This window comes from Megalobrama amblycephala, linkage group LG4, assembly GCF_018812025.1.
Source record: "Megalobrama amblycephala isolate DHTTF-2021 linkage group LG4, ASM1881202v1, whole genome shotgun sequence".
Taxonomy (NCBI): Eukaryota; Metazoa; Chordata; class Actinopteri; order Cypriniformes; family Xenocyprididae; genus Megalobrama; species Megalobrama amblycephala.
In genome coordinates this window covers 15,764,284-15,775,179 of record NC_063047.1, presented here as the reverse complement: position 1 = coordinate 15,775,179, position 10,896 = coordinate 15,764,284, and the positions used below count along the sequence as shown (strand labels likewise).

General features: G+C 34.2%; 1 protein-coding gene and 1 long non-coding RNA gene across 5 annotated transcripts in view; both read right to left on the bottom strand.

Moving 5' to 3' along the window:
- Positions 1–3,453: 3,453 nt before the first annotated feature.
- LOC125266838 (serine/threonine-protein kinase TAO3-like) overlaps positions 3,454–10,896 on the bottom strand; it is a 34,905-nt gene continuing 27,462 nt past the window's right edge. For both annotated transcript variants that reach the window (XM_048187914.1, XM_048187915.1), the window contains exon 3: positions 3,454–6,045. In XM_048187914.1, the coding sequence (XP_048043871.1) occupies positions 5,935–6,045 (111 nt within the window). In that variant the 3' untranslated portion in view covers positions 3,454–5,934. The remainder of the gene's footprint in view (positions 6,046–10,896) is intronic.
- LOC125266840 lies at positions 6,514–10,314 on the bottom strand. Of its 3 annotated transcripts, XR_007184570.1 has the most exons (5): positions 9,648–10,314; positions 9,299–9,393; positions 8,974–9,024; positions 8,184–8,277; positions 6,514–6,963 (listed from the first exon to the last, which is right to left on the bottom strand). It is a non-coding gene; the product is annotated as an uncharacterized LOC125266840 (long non-coding RNA). The 3 variants fall into 3 exon arrangements; XR_007184569.1 differs by having other exon boundaries at positions 9,299–10,310; XR_007184571.1 differs by lacking the exon at positions 8,974–9,024 and having other exon boundaries at positions 9,299–10,308.

The window sequence follows — 10,896 nt, the reverse complement described above, 5'->3', positions numbered from 1 at the left end:
TTGTATATTAAATAATTTCAAATAAATTATCAATAGCAACACATTATGACATAATTAGCTCTGAGGCCCTTCACAAAGTCAATTTCTTGATAACCATCCTAAAGGTACCATATAGTTTAATTTAATGGTAGCGTATTTTTTGTAAGTATTGAATTAATCAGACTCATTTGTTGCAGAATTGCTTAAAAGTAAAACTCTAGTGGAGGAGTTCAAAGATAGCTCTTTTTACTTTCTATGGTGGTCTGATGCAGTGTAAATGAGATTAACTTATAATGACTCATGGATCATTTGATATTTTATATAACAAGGGTGTATGAATTCCTAACAAGTGTCAGTCTATATTTTAGACTGTTATTCTATATTTTCTAAATATTCTATATTTTGAATGTCATTTTTATTTCATCACTTTAACATGAAAATGTTAAAGAAAATTAAATGTAGAATCCAAGTGGAAACAAAAAATAGTCATCCTGTTGACTGATACTATGGACCACATTTTAGAATAATAGTGAAGACAAAAAAGAAGTTTTGATATGCAGTGTTTTAAAATCACAAAACAAGATTCTTTAAAGTAATGGCTCCATTATGGATGCTTCTCCTTCACTCTTGTACAATTAAGCCTTTTACGGAGTTTTAAGTTTTAGAAACTTTCAGTCGAGTGTATCAGAACCTTTGGCTGGAACTGTAAAAAGGAATTATCAAATATAACTTCTGTTAGTTAGAAAAATTAGCGTGCTCCCTCTTGTGGTCAACAAGTGTAACTGAGGAAGGTAACATTAGGCTGAATACTCGCTAACTACTGAGAAGACAAAGTTGTCTTCTGCCAAGGGGAGTAATGGGAGCTCAAATAGCCACATACTCGATCCAATTATCAGGAGGTTGTTTGTCTCATTGGTCACATTACTACACTAAACTGTAATACTTTAAATCCTATAATAATTATTGTAGCCTACAATGCAACCAGTCTAAGGACTGGCATATGACATATTATTACAGTATGTTGATTAGTCCAATCTGACCAGCCATGAGAAATGTAATGTTAGAAGCAGCAATATGAAGGTAATTCAGTAGCAAAACTCGAGAGTTTGCTGATTTGAATGTGAGAACATGTCATATTAATATTTGTATTTGTAAATTGAAATTTACACTCACAGCCCTAATGTGAAAAGCTGAATGTTTCGATTTGCACACCCGTGTTACGAAGTTGTAGTTGCAGATTAATAGTTACAAATGTGTAAAATGGCATTCACATAAACAAAATGACAGACACAAATGTGTGAGAAATATTTACTTTTACACTTTACTTCAGTTTTGCTGTACAGCTTCAAGTTGGCGCTTACAACCTCTCAGATCTGGCAGTACAAGTTCAATTCCTGGCGCTTTGACTTTTGCTACTCTTTTTGCGATATTCCTGTTGCAAAACTGACTTGTGCACTTGAAAGTAGACGTGAGAGAGCAGAATGGGTGTGGGGGTTGGGGGGTGAAGCCGTTTTATTGGTCGATGCTGGGCAATGAACAACGCCATCCGCACTGGCATGACTTGGCATGCGGAAATAAATATTTGCATATGTATGAGACAATATTTTCACTAAAATATCATTAGTTTTAACGGGTTTTTATATTACAGTAAAATAGTAGTAAAGTCGTTTATTACTACATGGACCACCAAAACGGCGCGATCTGCTCTATGTAGTGATGTCATTGCGTACAAAAATGTCCCATTTCATTGGCTAACTCCAACCAATAAACGACTTTACGACTTTTACTGTAATATAAAACTCAGTTAAGACTAATGATATTTTAATGAAAACAGGGATTTTATCTCAGGGTACAGAACTAGCCCATCCACCCATCCACCTTGTTTCCAGTCACGTGAATGCTACACTTTGTGTGTCAGAATGTTTGAACCCAGACCATTAACCTACTATATGAAAGTTCAAGTCCATTTACTAAACATTTTAAATATATAAGCCTGTAGCCTATATTACATCATCATATGTTCTGTTATATAGGCTACACTAAAATAACAACACAATTTACTTGCATCAAACAACTCAGTAGGCTATGTATTATTAGTAATTATTACAATTATTCTTTTTGTTGATCCATTTCATTTATTGCCAAACTTTAAGATGTGAATTATATTATTGAAAGAAACACATTTAGCGTCGTCAGGCTTTTATTTGTGTTTAATGGATAAAACAACGGAGCTGCGCACTCAGGTTTATGGCTGCTGTAAATTTTACCTGCCACAAGATGACACTGTTTTCGACACTTTGGATGCTTTAAAACCTTTCCCGAAACGTTTAGAGAAAAGCTTCAAATATTTAAGAGGCTTCATTTTTCCATCCCTACTCAATGGTTTTAGGCCTTTTTGCAAATGTTTCAGTCAAATTTAGCTGTTTTATTGAGTGTTTACTCATTTTGAGCCTGTTTTTTAAACATTAACTATCTGTAACGTCATATCCAATCAGATTTCTTTTCACCCATATCCCTCACGCCCACCATGCACGCACATAAACACATTTGACTTTACAACACACAAACACACACCTTTATTTATTCTCATTCTCTCTTGCTCTCTTAATATGTAATGAGTTTACGCAGATAGATTTTAATAATCAATTAAAAAAATTTGTAAAAAAATAAATTAAATAAAAATAGCGCCCTCTCATGGTATACGCACAGTGCGTACACTGGCGTTGTTCACTGGTTAGGCATCGACCAATAAAACGGCTTCACCCCCAACCCCCCGCCCCCCCAACCCCACCCATAAAGTTGATGAAGGAGGTTAAATTGAATCATTCTATATCTAGAGTTCAAGTGTGATGTAGCACCATCTCTCATTCACCCCATGTTCCATCATCAATGTTAATGTCCAAATCTTGTATCCATTTGACTTTAGATTTATCCAATTCTGTTAGCGGTTAATTTATCGTAAGGGAGTTATGTATTCTAGAGGTTATTTTGTATAAAGGTTGACTCGAATAGATAAATTGCTCCAATTGTGTTAATTTAGGTCATTTCAGTTGGGTTTAAATCTCGCAACTGCAGATATCCAAAGAACTCTTTACTGCCCAAGTATTTGTATTTGGATTTAAGATGCTCAAAAGACATCAGTATCTCATCCTCAATACACTGTTCTAAACGGGAAATTCCTTTGAATTTGTGTCTGTCATTTTGTTTATGTGAATGCCATTTTACACCTTTGTAACTATTAATCTGCAACTACAACTTCGTAACACGGGTGTTTTGATTGTTGTCTGTGTGTGCAAATCGAAACATTCAGCTTTTCACATTAGGGCTGTGAGTGTAAATTTCAATTTACAAATACAAATATTAATACGACATGTTCTCACATTCAAATCAGCAAACTCTCGAGTTTTGCTACTGAATTACCTTCATAAGGAACATTTTTACCTTCCACATGGACCTGTCCATTAGTTCATTTTGGCAAAAAGTATGCAACATGATCTCTGATATTCATGAAGTCAATTTTCCAATGGATCCAGAAGTATGCCTATTGGGTAACTATAACAATTCTAAACTGCAACAGGTTTTCACCATAAAACTTTCAGAAATTCTGCTAATAATTGCCAAGAAGTGCATTGCAAAGAAGTGGAAATCTGATACTGCTATCCCCATCAGTTTGTGGCTATCTGAGGTCAACAACTGTATACCCTTGGAAAAACTAACATACTGGTTAAGGAATAAAAGTAGTGTTTTATCAAATTTGGCAACCCTTTATCAGCTATATGGAAGATACTTCAATAGAAAAGATGGACTCTCTTTTTGATTGAGGTCTTACACTGTACTAATAACAATACCCTGTATTTAAATATACCCTGTATATAACATTACCCTGCACCCATCTTATTATAAATTTTGTTTTTATGCTTATTTTAAGTAATTTATAATTTCTTTTACCTTTTTTCTCATCTGGTGTTTCATGACGTGTATAATGTGTTTTGTACCGTCTTGTATTGTTCTATGTTACAGTTCAAAAGCAAAAATAAAATATTTAAAAAAAATATATATTGTTTTATATTGGGAGCATGCACAAATTGTTTTATATTGGATGAAATAATGTGCAATCTGCTATATTATTATTATTATTATTAATATTATTTATTATTATGTAAAATTGTTATTACTATTGGTGGTCTTCTGACCAAGCCATACAAGAACTGAGATGGAGATTTAGTTTTTTTTTTAATCATATTTACATAATGAGGTCAGATACCGAACAGTATGAACTATAAGAAGCACAGAAATACAATCGTTTGTTGTGTTAACATCAGCAACCAAAATAAATGAATGAATATAACAGCCTTGGCATCAATCTATTACTTTTAAGAAACGGATAAAAATTTCATTGTGTTTATTTGTTAAAACATCACTTAATTTGTGCAATGACAGTTTCAACAATGGCTTTGTTGGAGAAGCCCTAAAAGACAGTAGCAGAAAAACACCTGTGATCACTAATAAAACATTATGAGATGCTCATGAATAATGAAGGGAAAGGTCAGAGTTTATAAAAGATATAGTTGGTCAGGCCCAAAGAATCTTTTATTACACACCACAAATCTGCCTATAAAGTACATGTTTTTGTGAATTAAGAATCAACTGAACCCCTTCTACTAGTTGCTGGAGCGGTGTCTTTCTTAAATGACAGCAAGCCATGAACTCTGTTACACAGAGGTGTTCACATTATAGCTCCACCAGACATGAAGGCTGTCACATGATGCATGAGAATATAAGTTACTTTCTGTTTTACTTACAAAAATAAATGTGCGTTCCTCTGCCTTCACTGAACAAGAGTTCCATAGATCTTTGTTGGCAATGATTGATCAATACATATGTAAACCCTATTTAGGTTATCATATACAAATATTTATAGAACATTTTTTCAACACAAATTGCAACATTTTGCCTGTACAAGAGCAGTGATAAGTCCACATTGAAGGAATCAATTCAACAAACTGCAAAATAAGGGGAAAAAATCATTCATCAACATAACTTAAAGCCATTTGGCGGGTATTTATATCAAAGATAACAAAACTGTTATGGCCACTTTTATTTGTACACAGCTAAAATCTCTGACAGATTCATGCTCCACTTCACAACCTGAATTTGTCTTTTAAAGTGCATGCAATAATACCAGTAACTCTGACAGAACTGATTCAATGTAATAAGTTCACATCCTGATAAAACTAATGCCAATTAATTTAGGATACTAAACAATGAATACATTTTTTTTTCTTTTTTTTTCTTTTTCTAAGTAAAAAGAAATAAAGCGTGGGTTCCACAATATGAAATTAATTAAATGCTCTTAATGTATTCACCATATTTTAACATCAGACACTGCTTGAAAATCTGCTTCTGTGTAAAGTTTTCATCAACAGTTGTCACATTCTCTATGATACATACAAAACAGCTAATAGCCACGGTGAAGATGCAGGACACATTCTACAATCGCAATGTCCTTTGATGACACCAAAGGCATTTCACACTTCATTTCCACCTAACATGATGGGATCGTACTTAGCATATCAAAGTGCTTACTTGTGCTAAAATATCCTGAATTACTAATTTAAAACCAAAAGTGGGACAATGGCATGGAGATTTATGGTCAGTTTGTCTAGATATTTCTTCTTGGTTTATGAGCTCAGTGATGCACCACCAAACTACTTTTGTGTTTGTGGCTGTTTAGTTTCTCCTTTCAGAATATCAGTGAAATTCTCACAGCTGATATGAGTTATAAGATATTGATCCAGCATGGTCACTGTTTGGATGATCTTGGTAAATCCAACAATCAGGGACAGTGCAGGCACAATGTGTCCAAAGACATCAGTGTTGAACAGTCCCTTTCACCTCTGTTAGATCATCTGGCCTCATCCTTGGGAAAGTGAAACGAGGCCAAGCTTCCGAATCCTAGTCGTGCACTCTCTGAATCAAACATCTCCAGTTCTCGCTCCTGACGCTCAAATAAATGCTTGATTTTTCGGTCCATTCCTTATGAAGTGAGACCAGCTTGTCTTCAATCTGTGAACAGAAGTTTGGGAAATATTTGGTTGTGGAAATTCAATTTGTAAATCCTCTTTTAGCAGTTCCTAGCAGAACCATTAGATGGAAACCTCTCACTGTAAAACCCGATAAGTTGCGGTAACTCAAACCATTTGAGGAAACTAATTGCTTCAAACCATTTAAGTTTTAAAACTAATATGTATAAGTACTCTAAACTCCAATGCATTGAGTTAAATTCACTTAAATTTTAGAGTTGGTTTAGTCAATCATAAAAGTAAAGTCAACTTAAAGATTTTAAGTTTATTCCACTCATTCAGTTTGAGTTCAGGTAACAAATCTAACTAAGTCTTAACTATATTGTTACTTAAATGGTTTTAGGAAACAGATTGCGGCAAATGGTTTAAGTTAATCCAACTCAAAGTAATAAAGTTACGTAAGACTAAGCAAAACTTAACATTGGCACAAAATTATGACAGAACAAGAGGGTATTCTTAAGTATTTATTGAAAAACAACAGTTAATTCACAAAATGTTCAAGCATAAAATAATTGGGCTGTCAAGTCAAAAATATAACTTTAAAACAGTCTTAGATTTTTTTCCCTCCAAGTATAAGACCGCACAAACAAGGAAATATGTTTGTTTAAAAATTAATTTTAAAATTGTAAAAGTTTGTAAAATTAAATTAATAATATAAAATAACTATGTTCTAACACCACAAGAAACAGAGTAGATAATTTTTATGTAACAAAGGTAATTCAACAGTACTTTCTGTACGAACTAAGTGTACTCCAAAGGCAGTGCACGGACTTGGCAGACATCACCTCATCTTCAAAGACAATCAAAATATCCAGTGGGTTAAAAGGTAAAAAGTTCCCTCTTCCTCCTCTACAGCAATGATGGTGAGTGTTGCCTTCTGCACCTGGTCAAGCTCCTTTTTCTAAACGCATGGGGAAAAAAAAAATTGTGTTAGTGTATGTCACCACACATAAAAACAACCCTTGTCAGAGCAGACACCATATTTAAATTTTCATAAATGAAAATAACATTGTGAAGGTTTTGGAGTAATGTTTACTCAATAGGGTGTGCTATTTAAAACCCTGTAGTACTTTAATTTTCACAACATGTCTTCCAGAGTTGTTTGAATGTTCATTTTTATTAATAAAAATTTATTTGGCGTCAACCTAAAGTTATAAATTTATTACACTAACTAAAGAAAAGTGGTGCTTAAATGGTTAGTTCACCCAAAAATGAAAATTCTGTCATTTATTACTCACCCTCATGCCGTTCCATACCCATAAGACCTTCTTTCATCTTCAGAACATAAATTAAGGTATTTTTCATAAAATCTGGTGGCTCAGTGAGGCCTGCATCGCCAGCAAGATATTGAACACTTTCAGATGTCTAAAAAGCTACTAAAAACATATTTAAAACAGTTCATGTGACAGTGGTTCAACCTTAATATTATAAAGCGATGAGAACACTTTTTGTAAGCCAAAAAACAAAATGACTTTATTCAACAATATCTATTGATGGTCGATTTCAAAACACTGCTTAATGAAGCTTTACGAATCTTGTTTCGTATAAGTGGTTTGGAGCGGCTATCAAACTGCCAAAGTCACATGAACCATTGACATTTCAAAACACTTGATGTAACAAAGCCTCGTTTACTGAAATCAGTGACTTCAGCGCTCTGAACCACTGATTCGAAACAAAAGATTTGTAAAACTTTGAAGATTCATGAAGCAGTGTTTTGAAATCGGCAATCATTAGATATTGTTGAAAAGTATTCTAGCCACTTTATAATATTAAGGTTGAACCACTGTAGTCACATGAACTGTTTTAAATGTTTTTAGTAGCTTTCTGGGCATTAAAAGTGTACAATATCTTGCTGGCGATGCAGGCCTTACTAACATCTGATTTCATCAAAAACATCTTAATTTGTGTTCTGAAGATGAACGAAGGTCTTACGGGTGTGGAACGACATGAGGGAGAGTAATTAATGATAGAATTCTCATTTTTGGGTGAACTAACCCTTTAAAAGGATAGTTCAGCTTCAAGAGGAACATAAAAACACAGTTACCCACACCATGCATTTATGCTCATGTCAGCAAAAAGCTTAAAATGTTGCTAAGTAAATATAATGTTGTTTTGACCTACCTTGTGTCTTAAAAACATCGGCAGACTCTTCTTTACAGATAGTAAGACCCGCCAGATCGTAGTTCGAATGACATCAAAGCCAAAAAATGCAGCCCTTGAAAACAAAACAAAAAATTAGGTTAGTTTAACTCACAATTAAACAACATTTATGGTCAGTTTATTTTTATGATTCATGATAAGACAATTTTCAATCACTGCAACCTAGGATTAGCAATTAATTGACACCTTTATACAAACCCAAGTCAACTTCAGGATAAGTGCCAGTGGAAAATAACACAAGATAATTTTTCTTATCCATATTAATAAAGTCAGCTATAACCAGAACTTAAGACGTAACCAGTATTCTTCTGAAGCAATACAACATGACAAGACAGACTGAAATTTAAGTTGTTATTCACTCTGCCAATACAGAAAATGGTGACAATACATTATCAAACATCATTGGTCCTTGGAGGTCATGATGCCATTCATGTGGTGTGCAAGAACCAATATAGCTTGATGTTAGTTGAGGTTTGTATTATTTTTTGTGTGGGCTGTGTATGCATTGATCAATATGTTTAGATTTAAATTTCATTATAATAAGTTGCAAAAACAAATATTGTATTGCTTCAGTATATACTTACCATTTGTGCTGCAATAAATTTCTGGTCATCATTACATACATTTGCAAAAATAGCCAATTTAAAAATTTAAATTGAAGAAAGATGCATTTAACATGTTCATAACGTGACAATTTGCATTTCGTACCATACTAAAGCCCATCGATTTGTTCAATGTGAATTATACTTACTCATATTATTGTAGCCATGTTGATATCACACCACCTTTCAACGTCTTTGCTCTGAAAAGATTAATTTCAAAAGCATGACAACAAATTGTTATTATGAGTTTCACATTAGAAAACGTGAAGAGCAAATAACAGTCTTAAATGTTAACTAACATTAGCAAAACAGCCATCATAAACGACCCTCGAGCCTCTGTTCACCGGGGCTTCGGCTTGCTTTAGTAAACTGAATTAGCATTACAAGGATATATTATGTGAAACTTACGAAGCGGGTCATAAATAAATATTAACAATAAGTTTAAAGGTTGTAATATGGGTGGGTTTACATTACCTGTTGCTGTAGTTTCTGCGGCGCCGCGCGCGAGAGATGTGGAAGATGGTCTGCCAACCGTCTCAAAATATAAAAGTTGCGTTATCTGAGTCCGACTGTGAGAAAGCACAAAAAAATATTTCTTAATTTACCACAGAGCCTGTGGGGTACAAAAACACAGCATTTCACCTGCCGTCGATAACTTGGATAACGTGTTGGCTGGCGGCCTGGCGCCTCGACTGTTTGCTAGCAAACGTTAAACAAATTAGTATTACCGAGCTGGTTAATCTTCAATTAAATAGGTACGAGAACAAAACCGAAAATGTTCAAAAGTGCCACAAATATGAATAAAGTAGTTAGAAATGCTTACCTGTTATTTTTCTTGACCGTTGCGTGAGCCCGTCCTCCTGCTGCGACTGAAGGAGGGAAAATGGCGCCGGCGCGATTTTTGTTGCCTAGAAACGCACTTGGGTAATACTTTGACATGAATAAATGTAGCTTAATGTAGGTGTGTAGGCTTAATATGAAACAGATCAATGTATTTATTATTGTTTGTGTTTATTTGATAGCTTTTAGTTATTTATTTATAGACGACGTAAGCTACTAGATTAAATTAATTTCTGTAACTTAAACCATTAAAGTTAAAATAACAGTGACTTATTTAGTTTGAGTTCTACTTAATATAATACGTTTTTGAGTTCACATCACAAAATTTGTTAAGTTGAATTAACTTTTTTTAAAGTTTCAAATAAAATGAACTTATTTCATTTAGTGAATTCCACAGTTAGGTTTTACAGTGCTCAAATGGTTTTATCAAATAGCTATTTTTTTTGTTGTTGTTTCTGGCTGGTAAGGGAAATATTAAAAAGGGACCTTCTGACTGTATGAAAACAAAATTTGTTTAAGAACAATTAAACACTCCATCTCTATTTTAATGGGGCCTTGAAACCCCAAAACACTTTTTTTGAGATGTAAACAGATATGCATAGGCTGCACATCATTGAAAACACTAAAGGTACTCAATGTTATTCATAAGTGAAAAATAGTTATTTTTGCATTTTTCAGAGCGATTTCCTGTCTTCCTGTTTGAAAAGCGGAGTCGGAGCAACGTCACAAAATCTGACGTCATCGTGTACTTTCGAACATGCTGACGTAGATTTTCAACATATATATTCATGACATAAACCGGACACTGATACAGTGGTGTACGTTAGTCTACGTGATACGCAGGTATACGCTGTATACCCACTAGGAAATGTCAAGGATTTCCGTATACCCACTTAAAAAAGCGCGAGGATACGTAACCATCCAATACCACAATAAGATTTGAGGTTTGTTGCTTTTGACATGAAAAACATAAATACCGTTTTGGCGCTCTTTAACGTGTTGTGACCGCTGTATCGCCTCACCAGTTCAAGAGAAGCGGCAGCGTGAAGCGCGCGTGAACTGATCCTGGCCTCTGCTTTAATACCAGTTACAGCGCGAAATAAACATGAATGAACTTCCGAAGGTATGTTAAAAGATACAGAACAACTTAATGAAATCCATATCATGTCTCGTGTATTCGCGTAATCAGTGTTTCAACCGCGGAAAGACGTTAATAAAACAGCTTGTAAACA